General features: G+C 40.6%; 2 protein-coding genes across 13 annotated transcripts in view; one reads left to right on the plus strand and one right to left on the minus strand.

Annotated features, from left to right (window-relative positions):
- Nucleotides 1-5,004, plus strand: part of LOC117247121 (rho GTPase-activating protein 23-like) — a 92,214-nt gene extending 87,210 nt beyond the window's left edge. For 9 of the 10 annotated variants that reach the window (XM_033611373.2, XM_078163179.1, XM_033611372.2 and 6 more), the window contains 7 exons: nucleotides 4-77; nucleotides 189-278; nucleotides 370-495; nucleotides 601-645; nucleotides 808-901; nucleotides 2,086-2,117; nucleotides 2,225-5,004. In XM_033611373.2, the coding sequence (XP_033467264.2) occupies nucleotides 4-77; nucleotides 189-278; nucleotides 370-495; nucleotides 601-645; nucleotides 808-901; nucleotides 2,086-2,117; nucleotides 2,225-3,238 (1,475 nt within the window). In that variant the 3' untranslated portion in view covers nucleotides 3,239-5,004. Of the gene's footprint in view, nucleotides 1-3; nucleotides 78-188; nucleotides 279-369; nucleotides 496-600; nucleotides 646-807; nucleotides 902-1,697; nucleotides 1,723-2,085; nucleotides 2,118-2,224 lie in introns of all 10 variants that reach the window. The other variant, XM_078163180.1, reaches the window with a different exon arrangement.
- A 3,754-nt stretch (nucleotides 5,005-8,758) lies between these two features.
- Nucleotides 8,759-21,614, minus strand: acbd4 (acyl-CoA binding domain containing 4). 3 transcript variants are annotated; one of them, XM_033610475.2, is made up of 11 exons: nucleotides 21,364-21,614; nucleotides 20,922-21,066; nucleotides 19,054-19,174; nucleotides 16,651-16,735; nucleotides 16,085-16,205; nucleotides 15,482-15,646; nucleotides 13,674-13,771; nucleotides 12,558-12,759; nucleotides 11,670-11,881; nucleotides 10,041-10,100; nucleotides 8,759-9,897 (listed from the first exon to the last, which is right to left on the minus strand). In XM_033610475.2, the coding sequence occupies exons 2-11, from the start codon at nucleotides 21,010-21,012 to the stop codon at nucleotides 9,769-9,771; spliced, it is 1,284 nt and encodes a 427-aa protein (XP_033466366.1). In that variant the 5' UTR covers nucleotides 21,013-21,066; nucleotides 21,364-21,614; the 3' UTR covers nucleotides 8,759-9,768. The 3 variants fall into 3 exon arrangements, with proteins under 3 accessions (XP_033466366.1, XP_033466365.1, XP_033466368.1); XM_033610474.2 differs by having other exon boundaries at nucleotides 20,922-21,053; nucleotides 21,364-21,560; XM_033610477.2 differs by lacking the exon at nucleotides 20,922-21,066 and having other exon boundaries at nucleotides 21,364-21,498.

A 21,614-nucleotide genomic window follows, 5' to 3' on the forward strand; every position in this document is an offset into this window, starting at 1 on the left:
CAGACAAATACAATGATTTCATTGATGCCAACCGGATAGAGGACGCAGAGGACAGACTGAAGACCATGAAGAAACTGGTGTGTATCAAAGGACGGCAGCAGAATATAGAACAATAAATATGTTTGTCTTAGATTCTCTGTGTTTCACTTTAAAATCCAATCAACCTTTTTATCCTCTTCTTTATCCAGATCCATGACCTCCCAGATCACTACTATCACACCCTAAAGTTCCTGGTGGGTCACCTCAAGAAGGTGGCCGATCACTCTGAAAAGAATAAGGTAACCCAACCCCTTGTAATAAGCAGCTAGATTTTTGTGTCCTGGTTATTCATGGAGCCAGACATGAACATAACTTTGATATAATTTCCAGATGGAGCCAAGAAACCTGGCTCTGGTGTTTGGTCCCACTCTGGTGAGGACGTCAGAGGACAATATGACCGACATGGTCACCCACATGCCTGATCGCTACAAAATAGTGGAGACACTAATCCTCCACGTAAGAACCAATAGTTGCTTCCTTCAAGTCAAAAAATAGTGCACCATTCTTCACTCGTTATGTGTTTTAAATTGATGTCGGGGATACTGTGTTTTATTTCAACAGCATGACTGGTTCTTCACTAACGGAGAGCTCGATAAGGAAGAGAAGGTATGACTACAGTGGTGGCTTTATTAGTGCAAAGAGCCGAGTGTGTCATTAATACAGGGATTGTTTGTACTCAGATGTCCTCATTTGTACTCTGCACTTTTATTTTGGGTATGGTTGTGCATTTCTGGATGTGTGTGTGTGTGTGTGTGTGTGTATGGGTAGGCCCCAGAGGATAAGCGGGACATGCAGCCTGTGCCCAACATTGACCATCTGCTGTCCAACATCGGTAGGCCAGGCATGCCAGGAGAGGCATCAGGTAAGGAAGTGTCATAATCTAATCTGTCATATTCATATTGTCATAGAGATAATTCAACATTCAACATTAATAGCTTTTTTTTTCACTTGCCCAGTCAGGCAAAGTTGGGCCAAAGTCAATTTTTACTTGCCCCTGTGTAATAGCTGCTTCCAGTTTCTTCCACAGACGGTACTCTTGAATGTAGGAGGGGTTTTAACTGATGTAATAGTCACATTTCTGCTCCATCCAGCTCTCACTGTATTTCCTCTTCAACAGCGATGCAGAGGAACATCTGCACCTCGCTGATTGTCCACAGAACAGGGTTGCGTGACTATTTTGGAACAAAAAGATCAGGCTAGAGTATTTAAAGTCTGTGTTGGAATCAATGGGATATTTTAACAGTGGGTTTTTGGTTTGTGCATTGAGTCCTTGTTGAGCACGAGTGACAACTCTCTCTTGACCAATCAATGGACTGGAGTGTTTCTAGCTCAACCTTTTAGTATCAGGTCAGTGTGCTCTGTACCTCAAAAAAAGGGCTAACAAAAAAAGGGATGGAAGTGAACAGTTCTATTGGTTCTATCCACAACTTTTAACCATGGAAGCGCAAAAAAACAAACAAACAAAAAAGAAAACATATGAAATGAACTAATCCGGACTGCTTGGTGGAAACGAGGCTTTAGACACTCAGCTCAGTGTCTTCTTCGCAATGCATCTCTGTTCTTCTCCAGCTGTTATTTTTCTGCCTGTGTATACTCATGATGTTTCCTACTTTTTCTCAATTTCTCTTTTTTCGGACCTTTCTGCACTCTTTCTCTAGCTGAGACTGTGGATCAGCCTCTTCGGTAGGACCAGGTCTTTCTCCTTGTGTGTTTGTGTTTGGTGTTTCCTTTGCACTTGGATTTATTTCCCCAATCATTTTCTTTCCATCAGTCATGTTGTGCCACCAGTGTACCATCACTGCTCTGTCTTGATGACGTTAAAGGAAACTCTAGCCATTTTTGCTAATTAGAATAAATCAGAGAAAACTGCAGTTGACTATAAAGACGAATCCTCCGATAATGGCTGGAGTTCTCCTGAAAGGTTGCAGTACTGGTAGTGTGTGCTGTGATTAGGCAGATATCACGCCTTTGTACCACTCCTAACACTACTACCAACACTTGTTCGATGATGACATGGTTCTAATCCTCATCTTTCCTTTCTAATAGATTCCACCACCAGCGATTCACTTAAGTCAAAGGTAAGCAAGACATTTTTATTTGTACTTATATTCTCGGAATAGGATAATAGATTCTGGAATATCAAGTATGGTATGACCATCATTTGACTGGAATTTGAACCTTTCAGATTTCTTCGCTTTCCAAGAAGGACCTGAATGCCAAGGACTTCCTGCCCATGTCCATCATCTCTGCTGTGACCCGCAAACGAAAAAAATGCCCCAGTACCCACCTGCGGGGCAGCAGCACAGACGAAGACTCCGACCACGAGCCAGTCAAAGCCAGCAACTTCAGGGGAGGAGAGGAAGGGGAAGGGGAGGAGGAAGAGGACAGAAGAGAGGAAGAGGCAGTCAAGGAAGAACATACCATTCCTAAAAAAGAAAAAAGGGATGCAAAGGAAAATAGGATGAATGCTAGAGAGACCACAGAGGGAAAAGAGTCCTTGGCTGGAGAGGAAGAGGCTGGAAAGGATGTGACGAATGGAACAGGCAGCGGTGCAAAAAAAATTGAAAGGGAGAGCAGGCGGAGGACAACCTTGCCAGGAAATGCACCGCAGCGTCCAAGAAGTTTTGTCTGCTCACACCATCAGATCCATTCCACATACACAAGACCCCCAACAGTGGCTAGTCCTCCCTCCCATCTCAGGCCTCACATTCTGGCCAGAGGACACCCCACGCTCCCTTTCTGGATCTGCCCCACCAGACTTCCCAACCTCTACCAGGCTTCTAGCTTTTATGGGACCCAGCAGCCAGACTGGAACCAGTCAGCTCCAGTCCGCTACAGGAAGACCAGAGGTGGGAGGACAAGGGCTGTTTCCATGAATTTGGATCTTGAGCTGGGAAGGAGTGAGGACAGAGTCAGAGGATGGAGAGCAGAGAGGGTGGAGGTGATCAGAGTCATTGAGGGAGCACCAGGCCAACATGGATGTGTTGGGGTTCCTCAGGGATCAATTGTAGGTCCCGGGTCAATTCAGCAAATAGGTCCCCTCCCTCATCTTGCCCAGGATCCTCTCCCTCTCTCCTCCTCTTCCTCAGGATGGATAGATCAGACATCCCCAGGATCTCAAGCTGTGGTCATGAGAAGATCAAACCTGGACCCGCGGGACAAGACGAGAGCATGGCGTCGCCACACAGTGGTGGTTTAACCAGACTTTTTCATCTACTAATGCAGTTACAAAGTACCTGCCCTTTACTCACAAACAGTGGATCACCTGTCACTGCTTCTAAAGCCAAGTGTCTGTCATGTTGCTTTAGGGATATTCGTTGTGACTGTTCCCTCTTGGCTTTTTAATGGCACTGAAGTTAGAGATGTGATCTCATGGATAAGGAATCCTTTGACATTGTATGCAGTTGTAGAGTTTCATTCCAAAATGAGTAAACCCCCATTTGAAAAATGTGAAACTCGCTCTGAAATTAATACACAAATTCTACTATTCAACTACTTTTGAAGCTATTTGTCTTTAATCCTTTACTTACAAAATAACTGTAGATGTATTTATCCAGGTTGTTTTATATTTTGAAAAGAACATTAGGGCTGAGCACTGCAAATTGAGATCCTGGTATTTCCAGGAAATTTTCACCAAAATCTGATCACCTTTCTCAGGAAAAATACCCATGGGATCCTTTGATTTTCGCTTACATGTTTACATACTACGCTTCTACACATCTGTTGTACACATAGTCCGAGCTTGAACTGCAATCATTAGGGCAAAGTCAAAATGAAATAGGTGGTGCTAGAAGCTTGGTGAGATGATGTTTACTTGCAGAGGCAGGTTGGTGAACTACTGTAGCTTGCAAGCTAACATGCTAACCAGCCAGCAACACTCACACTAGTATTAGTCACAATGGATCTCTGAGCTAGGTAGCTTGCTAATTGACAGGACACAAAGTTGACAAGTCACACAGTTCGTGGAGCATTTTCCTCCAGCAGGAGAGGTTGAATTAAGTGGATGGTGCAATGCAGTTAATAAACTACAGTAGCTTCCAGTGTTCTGGACTTTTCCAACTCTGCAATACCTCTCTGCTATTGGTCACGGGTGCAATTTCAAGTATTGAAGATCCAAGGATTTACTTCACCCCAACAAACCACTGATCACAACAATTCCACTTAAATGAATAGATTTTGCAATAAAATGTTGCCATTTTTAAATGTGTTAGTCTGGGAACCAGACAAATCCGTGAACTCATGTTTTCATTTGCTCTGGTAGATGCGTCTGCTCCCCCTCCACTTCAAACACATTTCCACCAGACATGACAGAGATGACAGACAAACAGTTGTTAATCTGTTAAGGGGTGTCCTTGATAAGGTGACGGACAACTTATGGAATCTTTTTGCTTAATGCAAAATACATAAAGATGTTATTTCTGGCTTGCACAGGAAAGTGAGCATCAACCTAGCTTAGTAAAGAGGAGTGGTATATTTGATGGTGAAAACAGCAACACTTGTTCACAGACATATTGATGCTATACCATCAGAGCTCGTTTCTGCACGCTGTAGTCTGTTCATTGCTCAGTGCTACATCACGATTTACGTCACGACCATTTACAGCCATTGATAACGCCCCCTGGAAATCGAACATGAACTGAAAAGTTGCAGACTAATTTGCATTTGCAAATTGATCTGGTGATGCCAGGCCAATAACCTAGTCCTTTAGAGTGTTATAACTGGAAACACTTTTCACAGTGTGCAGTCAGTGTTTTACAATGCTATTCTGCATACAGCCACAAGATGGTGCCACAGTAAGGAGTTTTCAAATCCTACACATGGGCTTAAATATGTATCACTGAAATAATGTTTTGGAATGAAACCCTTCAATTGTAGATTTAAAATAGGAGTTAAAAACAAGAGAAAGCCATATCAGACATTTGAAATTCAACTCCAGAGCCCGGCTGCTGCTGTTACAACTGACCCTCACCAGCAAAGACTACAGCAGTCATCAGCCACGTGTTTTTCACTGCAAACCGACTGTGCTGTACGCGCTGGTGTCTTCCCCCACTGTTTTTTATCCACGTGGGCAAATATCGCATATGCACTCTCACTTGCCGGCCTAAGTACAGCACAGTACACTAATTCAGAGGAAACCTCACCTCAGTTTACTTCTCAGCCCTTTACAAGCTCTTCCAAAGCCTCCTGTGGATCTACAGGGAACTTCATCGATCTGTGGGAGCAAAACAACTCACTCTCTCTGGATGACATGACTGCCAAAGCTTCCATGGACTAAACAAATGCATGCATGGGGTCAGTGACATATAAAAATATGCAAACCCTAAGTGTTCAACACAAGCCTATTGTGCTTCCCTGTGTGTATTGTGTATGTGGGGGGAGGAGTGCCAGAGCTTTGAGGAAGTTAATGCCTGTTTCAGAGGAGCAAAGTGTTCAAGGCAGCTATGCGAAGTCATGCCAAAATTCTTCTCTTTTCTATTTGGGTAACTGTACAATATCAGCAGTATGGAGCCAAGACATGTTCAGCACTTAGTGCAACAGTGAGGCTCAGTTAATACATAATATCAGTGTTACTAAGAGTATTGTCATGGAAGCAGTTGAAAGTGAGTTAATAACCTCCTTAAATCCAAAACCACAGAGTCTTACCTGAGTGATATATTTGCATTTTTCCTTTTCACATTTTCAGTACTTTTGCTCCCATTAAAAGTCTGAAAGAGAAAAAAAATTAAATGGAGCTGAACCAAACTGTACTGCCAACCACTCTCACCCAACCAGACTCCATGTTTGTCTTAATCATATCTAGACTCAGTCTGTCCTTCTCTCTATCTGTGCCCTTGTGCATGTACTTTATGTACGTGGGTGACTGTGCGTGGACCAATTTTATAACAGTTGTACAAAGCCTTGTTAAGTTAACCTGTGTATATAATTATTATACATAATATATTAAATTATTTGTTTTGGAAGTGGGGTTGTGTTTATTTTTTCATTCATATATGGATATGAAGTGAATTCAAACGTGAATTTACTTCCACAGTGTAACAATAATCACAGCAAGCTGGATGTAAGGACAGGTACGTCTGGTTTCACAGCATAAAGCTGTAATGAGACTGAAAAGATAAAGTGACTTAAAATGAATGTCCCTCCACCAGCCATCTCTGATACTGATATCATAAACTCTTTAGCTGACAGAAGTATGTATGTAACACTTCGGTTGACCACTGAGATCCATCAGCCTACAGACAAACTCATATTTCCCTCCAGCTGCTGACAGAAATCTGAGGAGAAACACTCGTTGCACCTGCCTGAAGTAAAGAAGACGTCTACTGATGCGACACGCAGAGGTGAGTTTACCTGTCACGGTTAGTGCAACTCAGCTGTATATTGTCTTCTCTGTCTCTGGACGTTTAAACTGGGTGGTATGGAAGACGAGCATTTATGAGGCTTGGCTAAAGACTGGGAATCAAAATTAAGAATATCTCAGCTGCTGCCAATTCAATTTTGACCTTGTTTTTCTCGTGAGTTCTGCAACTTAGTGGAAAAACAACATGAAATTGCTGAAGAACCACCTTGAAATAAGAGAATATCAGATTCACCCTTTAAGTATCTTACTTCTGAAGTCTCTTCGTTGTATGATTCTGTTTGTATTTATGTTTGTTTTGCTGCTGACAGGCTCAGATTGTCAATCTAAGTGTTGGACAACATTATGTAAAAGGATCCCTACAGACATGGACCTTTTTGTTAAAGATTAAGATCCTTTTTGTTTAATCAGAAACAGCCCTGAAATCACTATCACCAAACCCACCAGACTTCATTTAAATAAACATTTTAGTGTATACAGAATGAACATATTGTCACATCCAACTGGGTTAATGGAGGGTTTATTTCAACCAAACCCTGGATAGTGATTGTTAGGACAGGGGATAATAAAGGGTGATAATTGCACCATATTATATAGCTACAGTTGCATGCAAATGTTTTCGTTCATTGTGAATTCTTAAGTAAAAGATGAACTGATTTCCAAAAGGCAAAATGCTAAAGATGACACATTTCTATAATGCTTTAAGCAAGATTACTTTTTTATGTCAATCTGTTACAGTTTCAAAACAACAAAAAGGAAAAGGTCCTGAAGCAAAAGTTTGGACACCCTGCATGGTCAGTACTTAGTAGCGCCCTCTTTGGCAAGTATCACAGCTTCTAAACACTTTTTGTAATCAGCTAAGAGTCTTTCAATTCTTGTTTGGGGGATTTTCACCCGTTCTTCCTGCAAAAGGCTTCTAGCTCTGTGAGATTCTTGGGCTGTCTTGCATGCACTGCTCTTTTGAGGTCTATCCACAGATTTTTAATAATGTTTAGGTCAGGGGACAGTGAGGGCCATGGCAAAACCTTCAGCTTGCGCCTCTTGAGGAAGTCCATAGATTTCAAGGTGTGTTTAGGATCAATGTCCTGTTGTAGAAGCCATCCTCTCTTCTTCTTTTTTACAGATGCTGTGATGTTTGCTTCCACAATTTGCTGGAATTTAACTGAATCCATTCTTCCCTCTACCAGTGAAATGTTCCCTGTGCCACTGGCTGCAACACAAGCCCAAAGTATGATCGATCCACCCCCATGTTTAACAGTTTTTTTGAAATTCTGCCCCCTTTTTTCTCCAAACATTACTTTGCTCACTGCGTTCAAAAAGTTCTATTTTGACTTCATCAGTCCACAGCACTTGTTGCCAGAAAGCATCAGGCTTGTTTAGATGTTCCTTTGCAAACTTCTGACACTGAATTTTGTAGTGAGGACACAGGAAAGCTTTTCTTCTGATGACTCTTCCATGAATGTCATACTGGTACAGGTGTCACTGCACAGTAGAACAGTGCACCACCACTCCAGAGTCTGATAAATCTTCCTGCAGGTCTTTTGCAGTCAAACGGGGGTTTTGGTTTGCCTTTCTAACAATCAGTCAATCAATTTTATTCATAAAGCCCAATATCACAAATAACAATTTGCCTCAGAGGGCTTTACAGCATGCAACATCCTTCTGTCCTTTGGACCCTCACAGCGGATAAGGAAAAACTCCCCAAAAAAAGCCCTTTATCCCCATGAGCAGCTCTCTCAGAAAGTTTTCTTGGTCTTCCAGACCTCAACTTGACCTCCACAGTTCCTGTTAATGCCATTTCTTAATTACATTACAAACAGAGGAAACAGCTACCTGAAAACACTTTGCTATCTTATTATAGCCTTTTCCTGCTTTGTGGACATCAGTTATTTTAGTTTTCAGAGTGTTAGGCAGCTGTTTAGAGGAGCCTGTGGCTGCTGATTGTTGGGACAAGGTTTCAGGAGTCAGAGTATTCATAAAGCTTTGAAATTTGCATCACCTGGCCTTTCCTAACCTGGTAAACGTTGTCTGAGAGCTCAAATGTCACAGGGTGCCCAAACTTTTGCATGGTGCTCCTTTCCTTTTTTTAAATTGTACAAAAGAAATACAGTAATCTTGTTTGAAATGTTGAAAATCATGTTCCATCTTTAACTTTATGCCTTTTGGAAATCACTTCATTATCTACTCACTTAACTATTCACAGTAAATGAAATTTTGACCAGGGGTGCCTAAACTTGTGCATGCCACTGTACTCACCATTTAACCAGCACCATCAACATCAGCTGTTACTGCCACTTTGTTACTGCTGTGAAACTTGATGCCTCATTGTTAGTATTTGCCACTGAGACTTGACACAACACAACCTTCTATTCAATATAGATTTTTAATCTGAGCTCATGCATTAGTATTATACACAACTGTTCATTACAGGGCAGTTATCAAACAGTTCTCCCATCATTTGGTGAGGACTGTCTCAATTACACTTGTCACTTCAGTGTTCTTTATCATCTGATCACACCTGGAGTCACAATAGCAGACTCAGGAGGTAACTAAACAATCTGATTATGTTTACATTGATCTATAAAATGAGATACATTAGTATCACTGTGATCAGACGTTGTACTGTAGATGTGATTAATGTGCAGCTAGCACATGAGCAGTCCAAGAGACAGAGCACCGAAAGGATTCTTTCATCGTAAGACTTAAATATATGTCAGCAGAGACTCTGACGAACAATCTGAGGTAAACAATCAGATGTGAGAGATAACAATGAAATGACAAGTGTAAGCACAGAGTGGTTCCTCCCCATATCAGAGAGACAGTGACATTTTTACAGCTACATGACGTATTAATAAGACATCTGTACACTGACTTCCTCCATTCCAGAGCAGATACTTTGGCTGCAGTGTGCTGTATTTTACAATGACTTTGATCTTATGGTAGCAAAACCCAACAGTAAATAGAATACAGTGAATGTACATCATGTCTCACTAACTTGAGTAATATATTAATATAATCCAAGTCTTTAATTCAGGTTTATTCAGTACCTCAGGCTCATGATCAGTATAACCACCCATCCAGTTTTGATAATATCATCTTTATCTGCTTCCCGCTTCCCAAGACAAGCCAACTGACTCCACTTGAATCATTTAAATACAGATTTATGTGCTGTGGTGAGTGAGAAGATTTCTGGATCCAACCACATACATCTCTCTCCAAGTCCACAAACCTATCTCCCTCTGTTCAGTGCACAGAATGAAGGAAGGTGCAGCTGTCCCATGAATTCATATTTGATCCTTTCCTCTGTACAGATTAAACTCCTTGCACCGATGGATTACTACAGGTGATTGGTTGAACGTCATCATCGGCTTTCTTCATGAAGATATGCGGCTCCTTTTCTGGGCTTTCCTCAGCAGGTAGACCAAACCCTGAGCGACAAACGGCCACAAGAGGAAGAGGAGGACGGTCTGACCGGACATGTCAAACTGCCACCACCTGTCCTCCTGAAACAAAAATCATGCAGCTCATTATTTATCAGAGAACACACAGTCAGAGCTGCCAGTTCAAACAGGGAATGGACTATATAACTCTTACTGAACATTACACGTCAGACAGTCAGTCAATAAGTGTGTGTCTAACTTCTTACCTGCTCTTTGGAGGCTGAGGCTGCACACTGTAGACATGGTCTCCACTCTGAGCTCTGGGCCTGTCACACACAAAACAGCAGTGAGCCTCAGAGCTCTGAAGGCAGCTTTAAGGGACAGTTCACCAAAAAAACAACAGGAAGGAGGCAGAAGGAAGGAAGTGTGCATGGATGAGAGGCTTGTACTCATGACAGTGAGAGATGTAAACATTAATAGTGTCCTCTTTGTCTGAGCTGTAACCTTGACTAGCTTAGTGGTGCTAGGTGAACTGATACAATTGGCAGGTGTAGTGCAGTACAAAGAAAATAATTCCAACATGAAACTGCTCTCAACAAGGTTTGTGAATTGGCTTGATTAATCAGATCATGATCTCTGGAAAGAGATGTTGCTGTTGAGTTTTTCAGATGTATTTTTGTGGCGCTCCACAAGCCGAGTGTCATCTAGTTCCATTATATTGGAGAGAAGGCAGACATCTTTACAATCGGCAACTCACACCAAAACAATCTAGAGTGATACTGCCCCAAGTACTTTCATGTCAAGGGTGCCTAAATTGATACACATTAGGTCATGGACCCCCATTTGATAGGATTTAACTTAAGCGCTCCACCTGAAAAGATGTGGGTTGTTAGATATGATTGAGCTCAAACTTCTTGTGTTTATTTGAATTCTACAGTTGCCATCTACAGTTGAGGAAAAAAAACGAAAGTGAAACCAATGAACAGATTAGTCACTCTTCAGACTCTTACTCACATTAGTTATTTAAATAGTGAAAAAAACTATTCCCCATTTTTGTTGGTGACCCCCTGAAACTCCCTCAAAGATCCCTGGGGTTCCTCAGAGCTCTGGTTTAGGACCACTGCAGTAGAGCACCAAATGTGGATCAATCTGCTGCTGAAAATAGACCCAACATTTGCACTATTTCCTCCTGTTTGACTAACGTGTGTGAAAAACTACAGTAAGCTGCTGTTGTATAAATTACTGAGGCCTTTAAAAAAATGAAACTATGTATTTGTGAGAAGTTTCTAAACAGTCTTTGGAGCCACAGACAGTAGGGATGTCAGTAAGTATTGAGAAATGGACTGACACATTGTTACTTTAAATCTTTTCATAAGATCTATTGATTATAGGAAAAACTATAGAATACATTTTGAACCAGGCATCCTGCTCCTCTGACATTTCTGACTTCCCATTTCACCTCTGCATTCCTCTGACATCAATACAGACACAAGAGTAAAAATAAGCTTACATTACATTTCTGCCCCAAAGTCCAACTGTATCATTCTACTGACTAAAACGTGACCACAATGCACCTGCATGACGACGAAAGGGCTACTGGTCAATTCCAATGCTCTAAAAATTATCTCGCAAGTTAATTTCTGCAGCTTAGAACTGATGCAAGTTAAACATTAACACTGACATGAGGTTTTGTGTGTGTTTTTTTTTGGATTTAAAGACAATACTTTGACTTTGTTCAGATGAGCTCAGCTTTTTGAATTTCTATGATGACATCAACATTTTAACAAAAGGAAGTTAAACCTGACCCTCTACATATTAAACAGCAACTGTTGTCTTCCTGTAAGAATCCAACACGTATGCTGTCAACAAACAACAACAGTCATTTTGATGCTTACATGTGTGGCGGCGAGTCTCTCCACCACCTCCAGCCGCTCCATCACACTTCTCATGTCCTCTCTGAGCCTCCGCAGGGCCAGAATGATCTGCTGCTGTAGCTGGGCATCATGCAGCCTCTCGACCCCACCCTCTGAACCGTCCCCTCCTCCTCGCCCGGCCCGTCCACCACCGCCCGGGGCCCCCCACCTTGGACTGCCCTGAGGAAGACCTCCTACAGACCACATGGAACACCAAAGTGTTCAACATTAAATCAATGAAAAAGTTATTTAACCACATGAATAAACTGTAGGACATATAGAAATTTAGTTAAGATAATAATAATTATTATTATTATTATTATTATTATTATTATTATTATTATTATTATTATTATTAGTAGTAGTAGTAGTAGTAGTAGTAGTATTATGTAATCACTTTGTTTTATAGGACCTCTTTTTCATATTAGAAATTCCACTCAATGCTATTTCCCCCAAAAACACTTGTTTCAAAGAGCATTTTTCACTAGTGCCCACTCTGACATATTTCCAGTAAAGTTAACTGCCACAGGAACAGTACGTGTCCATTTAGATCACAAGCATGTGTTTATCAGAGCTCACTGGGATGTTTTGCTTTACTTAATTTCATTTCCTAAATTTCCCTTTGTATTTACCAAGTGTCTGTCTGTCAGTGTTTTTAAGGACAGAACATAATTCTCAAAATCTCTGATAAAAATATGATATTTAATACTTATCTCTACAGTGTCAACAATATTATTCTTCTCAGTGCTGTCAAGAACAGATTTCAAAAATGTAAATTAGATATATATATATATATATATATATATATATATATATATATATATATATATATATATATCTAATATTGAACACTTCCACATATCAGCTTACGTTCTCTCCAGTTGTGGTGGGAACCATCCCGCCCAGTGTCTCGACTCCTCCTGTTGGGACCTTGACCTTTTCCATCCTCGGCCCCCTCTCCTCCTTGACCTGCTCCCACCTGTCTGACCCCCAGACGGCCCTCCAGCTCCAGGCTCTGAGCAGGAGACGACTCCTGTTCACTGTGAAAGCCATTGGTCTTTACAACTGGAACCTGTGAACGGAAATCAATCTTTGAAATGGTCTTACTTGCATACAATGAAACTCTGTACACATTAGGGCTGTCAAAAGCACCATGAAATTGAGTTCGAATATTTTCAAATTAATTTAGTAGAGTTCAAATAATATTTGAATTTATTATTATTATTTATTTACTTATTTATTTTACAAAAAACACAAAAAATAAGATGCTTATTGCTGACGCAATATGAACGTGACACTCGGATGAAAACACCCGTTCTGACCTCACTGAAGTGCCAGGTATGACCAACTTCTGCCTCGCTATCTGAGCAATGTTTGGATACTTCAGTGCGTAGTTTTCCACCACAAGAGTGGATCCTGGTCGGCTCATAGTGGTGTCTCATTCTGGTAACGTTTCATCTCTGCTTCAAAAAGTGTAGGCAGGGTGGCAGCAGATGCAACAATCTCCCTGTATGTCTCCCCGAACAGGTCACACATCGCGGACAGCGCAGTGGGTGGTGTTGGCGCAGTGGGCTCCTCCGTCTGTGCCTCTCCTTCCATCGCTGCATCCCTCTCTGGCCAGGCTTGTGCGCGAGCCATCTCCGCCCAAACGGGATTCGCCGTGATATATAACATTATTAATAGTATTAATTAATTATTGATGATATTCGAAGTATCAAATTTAGGTTCGAACTTATAAAAAAATATATATATTCGAATATATTTAGAACTTGGAATTTTTTTTGACAGCCCTAGTACACATTCATTAGTTCCTTTTAATTTCATGTTCCTGCTCACTGGAGTAGTAAGTTGTACTCTGATACTCTGCAGTAATGTTCATTCGCTCTGTGTACTTGTTATATTTCTATATAATGACAATAAAGCTTTCTAATCTAATCTAATTTGGCACGCCTGCTGCCTCCACCTGTTGGAGGATGTTAGTCGTACCTTGACGTTGCTGAGTTGCTCCACTGAATCCACAGAGTCACAGAAGATCTCGCTCTCTGAGTCGCTGGTCAACACCAAACCCTCACACACGCCAGAGTCTGAAGGAGAGCAAGCATTTCGGATATATGAGGAGAAAACTTTTAGTCTCTTCATATCAGGGTTGGACAAAACAACAAATGATGAGTGGATGATAAATGGGATCATTACAGGAATTGAAACTGAATGTTTCATTCTCAATAGGTCAGTAGCTCCAGTCAAGAAGCCGCAGTTCAAATCTTATTTTGTCAGACTGTGCTATTGTACACAGAATAACAGCATAGTGGGCTTTAAATGTTAACAAACCTAATCTTTTCTTTTAATCAGGCTGAGAGCAAAGGTGGAGAAGTTACTCTGCTCTGGATCTTATGTGTCAAGAACATTCCCTCCTGCTGGATACACAGCTGGACTATAATAAAACCACTACGCCTGCCCTGAGCATGTGCTACAGTGCGTCCAATATAAGATCGTTTGATCAAAAAACAGTACGGTTTTCTCCATCACCTCAAAACTGAGCTTTTCCAAAGTGGTCCCCAGAGTGTATATATGTTAAATCTCAGACTGTGTGTTTAAGTGTGTGTGGGGTAAACAGAGCTTGTGCAAAACAATGACCAACCAGTCACTCTAAACCTTATCTGTGATCTCTCATTTTAAAAGTCAATAAAGTCAAATACACAACATAGCTATTGTCATTAAAGATATACTAACTATGCTGGATTTTCTCCCCCCAAAAATGTAGAGATTCATACAGAAGTAATGTTTCTCAATCAACACTTAGTATATCTTTAACTTTCAGTGTGTGACAGTGTATTTATCTGCGGTATTTCTATCCTCTGCCTGGATTTTCTTATTTTCTGTGCTCAGAACATTTATGGGCGTGTATCCCCACAGCACTCAGGTGAGGTCTGAGCTGTATAAAGAGGCAGCAACCAGGTTCCAGACCATAAGCAGCAGCAGGCATCCAAGAGACAAAGTGCCGTAAAAAGGCAAATACAGCACTGGCAAGCATGTTTGCAAACAGCGTAATATACTTTTAACCTGCATTTACACTTTTTTTTCCAGATGACATCACCATAATACAATAATAATCATTTTATCAGCACAGCAGCTGGGAAATGACTGCTGGTTAACATGAAAGATTTATGACACCTGATTAAATAACGGCTTCATACCCATTTCCTCATCTGACAACAGAAATATAAATATATAAATAAGAACAACTCTAGTTTATTGTGAAATGGGTTGTGATATAACACAGTACAGATAGTCAGACAGTGCAGGAGGAGGCTTAGCGCAGGTTTAAAGGGCTGACTCTGGACAATCTGGGGCTGCCCAGTCAGCTGCCTGTCTGTTTAACTTCATGACTTTTGAAAATCAGTTTGTCTTTTACTTATTAACTACTCAAAGTAAACAAAATTTTGAGCAGGGGTGCCCAAACTTTTGCATGCAACTGTACATCTGTGATGATTTTGTCAGACGATGTCAAGACCATAAAATCTGATTTGGTCTGCTGGTCATCTGTCCTCACTAGATGTTGGCTTTTAAGCAGTTTTGTTATTTGCCACTGAGAGGAGGGCGAAGCAAAAGAGATTAAGCTGTTTTAATGCGGTTCAAGTGTTTCACTGTGGACAGAGGTCTCTACCAAAATGACCTGGAAATGCTAGTGTGGACCCAAGTTGTTTTCAAAACTAGATGTAGTGTAGGTGTAGCATGAGTAGAGTCTGTTGTAAAAAAGGAAGAGAGGTGTAAGTCAGGCTCCATCCATTACATACCGTTGGGGATGGTGTTGGCAGTGAGGTCTATAACTTCAGACAGGTTGAACTCCTGATCATGGTCTGCACCCTGTAGCAGAGAAGAATCTCCTGTAGGGTTGCCCCGCTCCTCTTCCTCATCCTTAATCTCTGCTGGCCTGTCGGCATTCTCACTGCCTTTAAGATCTGCAGTAATGGAAAAAAGACTCTTACATCCACCCCCCAAAAAATATTTTTGTGTAATGTTTCCAACCACAAGTAGTTTTCTAAAATCTATACTTGGGCTGAATGACTAAATGCATTCAAATTATTTTCCCATATTGTTGAGCGCTATCTATACATTTAAAATGTTTCAAAAGAAGCAATAACCAGCTTGCCCAAAAATATGTCCTTGCTGGAGTAAGTGTTTCAAAAAACCTTTAAGTCACACTGATACTAACAAAATAAAATACTGATATATGTGCTGTGTATTAGAAGCAATTGAGGCTCCTCACAGACACCCTGTTTAGTATCAGTCAATTCATCAGATGTTGCGAGCACTGGTGGAAGCAGATCTAATCTCCGATCAAACACTATCATCTCCCATCAGATGCTGGTTACAGACTAACCCTCAGGGTCACTGACCTTCTCCGAGTGTGAGCAGTGACTCTGGAGGCCGCGGCATGTCATCAATCACCAAGTAGAGAGGCTCAAAGTGATGGAAGAGGGAGGCTGTTTTCTCATTCATGGGCATGGTGTCGATGACCTGCGGAGTCAGTGGAAACCTTTATTGATCACTGGACTGCTAATTACAAGTCCCTGTGTTCATCTGACCAGAGTTTTATTCATTCATCTTTTTTTTATTTTTAATGCCTCACCTCACATTCAGTATGTTACTGTGAGCTGATTTGATCTGAGAGCAAAGAAACACGTAGGAACCTGACCTAAACTGAATAGTTCTAAAAGCTGAACATCACCTGACGGCCAGATGTCAGCTTGATGTGTCCTGACATTTGATTGAGGTGTAAGCATTTAACAGAGATTTCAGCTGATGCACTTTACATCAAAAATATTCATTCATTTACTGGGGGTATTAATTAAAATGTAAATCATCTATTTAAGCTGCAATGTGCAGATGCATTCATGCCAGAAATTCTGCATAACAACTTCTGATGTTATATTGACATATATGAAAGAAATGTGTCATGTACCTCCTGTGCTACTTTCTTCATCTCGTCCACATATGCTGCCATGGCACTCTCACTGCTCATCTCTCCCAAGCGGCTCCAGGCATCCCTAACACATATATATATGAGAACAATTAGTCAGAAAACATCAACCCTGCCATGACATCTGATTAAACTACAGTATTGTTGACCACAAAGTGTACTGCACTACTGTGCTATGCTGAGTAAATTCTCTGCCAACTCTGGCAGTGCCACAAAAATGAGACTTGAGACTTCAATTTACTTAATGTCTGTACAATGTGGAGTTTTCAATTCTAACATTGGATAGTTATATGAATAATAATGCATTATATTTTAATTGTTATATTTTGGAAGTAAAATCTGAATATGTAATATTATATAAACAATAACATGTTTCTGTCAGGTACAATGGTTTACTCTATAGTAAAAGAAATAAAAGAACACAGTACAGTAGTATACCAATACTACTACCAGTCGCATATTTTTTAAGTGCTTTGGGGCTTTTTCTAAGTTATTTGGGGGGTTAATGACTTAGAATATAGACACAGGTCTATATTTTTCAAAACAAACATCAAAGTAAATCTACAGCTGTTTGGGAACCAAGGCAGTTGCCTAGCCTGCCTTATGGTTAAGTCTTGCCCTGGTGCCTTTTTCCCTGTGAACCAGAATATATCTCAGTAGTGTTTCTGATGCCGAGTAGCTTTGACTTGGGTGTGTGGGACACAACTATGCCAATGCAGGTGTACTACTCAGGACCCAAGAAGGTGCAGTGTTGAATGTGTAGTTGTTTGTACGAGTGGTTCTTGAGAAAGCTGCTAGCAGCAACACCATCGACCAAGCAGTCGGCCCCTTCTGAAAAGGCATGTCTTGAACGGGCACTGGATGACTATAGTCTAAATATAGTAACAGGTGAAGGTATATTTATCACCTACTACCACTACAGTTACTACTCCATCACCACTTCATCCTTATGAACACATTATTTTAGGTGGTTGTTCAGACAGGGTATATCTCAAATTCATTTAATTTAAAACGTAAAATTAAATATGTATAACACAATTTGCAATCTCTACCATTAAAGCTGACCTGAGTCAATTAGTTTTGTAACAGTAATATCAAAAATGACTGCAACCTCTTTAAAGGACTCAATCATCGCAATCATATACAAGGTGCCGCAGATACAGGAAATACAAAAAATATATATTTTACTCACAATTGATGTAGCCTATTGTTTTTGGGCAATTTAGAATTTTCAATTTCATTACACAGGCTAGTTAATAACATGTCGGGCAGGAAATCCAAAGTGCGGGATGATTTTGAGAAGGTGAAGGCTAACCCAAGGTGATATGTAAAATATTTCATTCATCCACTACAAACGCCGTAAATCGGCAGTCCATAATCGGTCATCGGCTAAGGGTGATGGAAAAAAATTGGTATCGGCATCGGCCCTAAAAAATCCATATCGGTCTATCCCTACTATAAAGATATATCCTTGACAAAGTGGCAATTTTCTAGTGATATAAAACTGAAATACCAGATCTTCACATTTGATAAGCTGGACCATAAAACTGATGACATTTTCTGTCAAAGGAGAACTGAACTGATTAAGCAACTAGGCATTACAGCACTGGCTCAATTCTGAGAGAGTTTAATTATAATTTGCCATTTTAATTCACTCTGATTCAATCTGAATAGTAGGATGTTTTATCAGTCCTTTGCAGTATGCTCTACAGAAGGCCAAATACAAGAAACACACACAATGAACTGTTTGTTTAGAAGTAGCATACACCTTTAAAGATTTGCTTGCACCTTCTTAATCTGTTAGAAGTGAACTGAACTGACATGTTAGTGACTGTCCATCACGTTTAAACCCCACATTAGCCTCAGTGTTTAGGTCATGTGACCATACAAGATGTCCTTAAGCAAAACACTGATCCTCTCTCCATCAATTTACTGGGCAGCACAATCTCTGTTTACTTCAATGTGTAAGTGTATGCATGCAGCCGTGCAATATAAAACCCACACTGCTGCTCTTTATCAGGAGCTAAATGGTGTTTGGCTGCACATCTTTAACAAAAGCCCTTTGCCACAAAGACACAGTGTGTTGACAACGTGAGGAGATTAACTGAATTATCTGAGACTCACACACCTCACACACAAGACAAACTAACTAACCCACAGAGAGAACACCACATAAAACACCATGCAAATATGTGGCAAACTTGTGTTGTAATGTCTACTGGACAAATTCATAAAAAAAAAACACCACCACCATAAACTGCACGTTGTTCTGTTGGTAAAGGAAAGAAGACCACTTGTGAGAGCAGCAGAAAATCTGGTGTCTGCTCATGAAAACTAACCTGACTCTGACTACAATGACATACAAGCCCGTACACACATACAGACCATTTGTAGCGACCCACTGGGTCCCAGAAGCCAGGCCGAGCCACCGTACAGGGTCCACACACCGCCTGCTTGTACAGACTGTAGAATCGCAGCATGACGTCATAGGACGGCCGGTAGGAACCTGCGAGATAACAGACATTTATCAGGTTTGTTTAACTGTTTATTGGGAAATCTTCTTCTATTGGGAAAAAATAGAAGTTCATTTTCATTTTAGGTCAGAGCAAACTGAGAGCTGTGTAGATATTTGAGAATTCATATTTTCTTCTTTTTCACATATTAGAGCAATATAACTGATGATGGAACAAATTACTTCATTAATCAAAATGGCAGTTTAGTTTGATTGTCTTACTGACAATAGTACATATTGGATGGAATATATAACAAATTATGAAGAGCAAGACTTCAGTTTAACTTGGATATAACAATAATAAGAATAAGAAGAGGTGACATTGCATTCAAAGTTCTTCTTGTTTAGATGACAAAATGTCCAGGAGCTAATCTCCGACATTATGCTGGCTGATACATTTAGCTACACTAAGCCATCTGGTTTTTAAATGAAGTTTACTTTAACACTCTGTGTGTACAAAGCAGCACAGCATGAATCACAGCTGCACTAACAGGTCAGCTGCCCTGGCGCTTCTGAGTTCAACCCTACAACACAGTTCAACCCTACAACAATAAAGATACAGATTCATGAATGGTTTCTATTGTCTAGCCCTAGACTGCAATTTTAATATATACATCAACACCCAACCCAAATATACAAACATGCTCAAAATGTCTCCCCCAATATTTGGATAAATAATATAAAGGGAAAAAATGGCAACCACGCACCGGCGTACTAAATTATTGTTAGCAAATGTAATCATATTCATAAGTACACATTACAAATTCCCAATATTATTACTACTACCTGTATTATTGCTACTTGTTCTGCGTGTAGTTTGTCCAAGTGGTGTTGCCATACGCCAACAGAAGTTGATGTTCATCTGCTGTGTCTTGGTACAATCAATGTCAAACACTGTACTGTCTCTCAGTTTTATGACTTTCAAATGTAATAAAAACTCTGAAACCAGAATGTAATATGAATGTTATGTAAGCCGTGGAATGTTATAGTTTTTGTTAAGTGTTAGTATGTCACAAAGAGGTCATAAAAAAACTCATAGTGTGTGCACTTTTCCTGTGCAGCCCTCACTCATTTCCACCACTTTTGCACAGAACCATTGTAAGCAAGGATGTGTCAACAAGGGTGTTGCAGAGTGTACAACAAAAATGAACAGTAGTAGCAAAATCTCAGATGACACTGACTGCCTGCAAATTTTAGTTCTGTTTCTACAGATATCCAAAAACAAGCATGGGCCAAGTATTAATGAGACCCATGCACATTTTTCCCTCAATGATTTCTCACTTGACTTTCCTTTGTTACTTTCTCCATCCTCTTTTCCCAACCAGTAGAATATGACACGCTCACGATGTTGTCACAGTTGGCATTTCAAGTCAAGGAAAATCTGCTATTTTTGGCTCCAGCTCAGAATCAATTTTTTCAGGTTCTGAACCTATTTATTTATTGGTCAAAACGCTCCAATGAGTTCAAAATAAGGTGCGGAAACTGGAACAGAAAAGTTTTATGTTGGTGGAGAGAGGGCAAAATGGTCTGAAATTAATAGAACAGAATAGAATACAAAAACTTTATTCATCCCCAAAGGGAAACTGAACAAATGGTCAGTTTAGCTGTTAAGTTTCCAAATATTTCTCAGTGTAGAAGGGTGTTTAATAGTGGTGATTACAGCCCTGCTCTAGCCAGCAACAAACTTTCTGACAAGATGTGTATGAGATCATATCACAGCTGTCAGGATTTTATTTTTTACCATTTTTAGGGAGGTTATGGATGACATCCACAGCAGCCTGAAACCGTTTCTGGTGATCAACCACAGGCTCTGCCATAGCCGGGACTGGCATGACACTGTTTAATGGCGCTGCAGGGACGGGTGCAACTGGGGCTGAGAGAGAAGTCTGTCAGGACAGTGGAATCAAAAACTAACTTTACATGACACACATTTTGATCCATGTCTCATGCAACACTGAACACCATTTACCGCTTAACATGCATATATCACACAGGATATTCTGCTGCACACGTCTGCCGAGAATCACCGTATCACTGAACTAAAGCTAGTTTTCATAAGACAAAACGACAGTTGCAAAGTGCAGTATATGGGAGTTAGCTGCGTTAGCTCACCAATAGGCTAGCTAACCATGTTAGGAGCCCCGGTGTAGCTTAGCAGTTGTTAGCTTGTTAACTTGTCTTACCTTACTTGCTGTGTGTCCTGTCGCGTGCCATCACCAGAACCATGTAAAGCGACAATGGAGTCTGTATCAGAGAGACTATGCAAATACCAAGACACTCACTAAACCGGTTGGGAGTGATGGTTTCGGCTATTTGTGGCTTAACTTTGACGGTTGAGTTGAACTGCGAAACTGCCCACAGACCTAACCTAGGCTGGGACAGACCTATCGGCTTCGGCCACTAGTTCCTACAGACCACTTCCGTGTCGAATCAC

The sequence above is a fragment of the Epinephelus lanceolatus genome, chromosome 21 (genome assembly GCF_041903045.1).
Source record: "Epinephelus lanceolatus isolate andai-2023 chromosome 21, ASM4190304v1, whole genome shotgun sequence".
Taxonomy (NCBI): Eukaryota; Metazoa; Chordata; class Actinopteri; order Perciformes; family Serranidae; genus Epinephelus; species Epinephelus lanceolatus.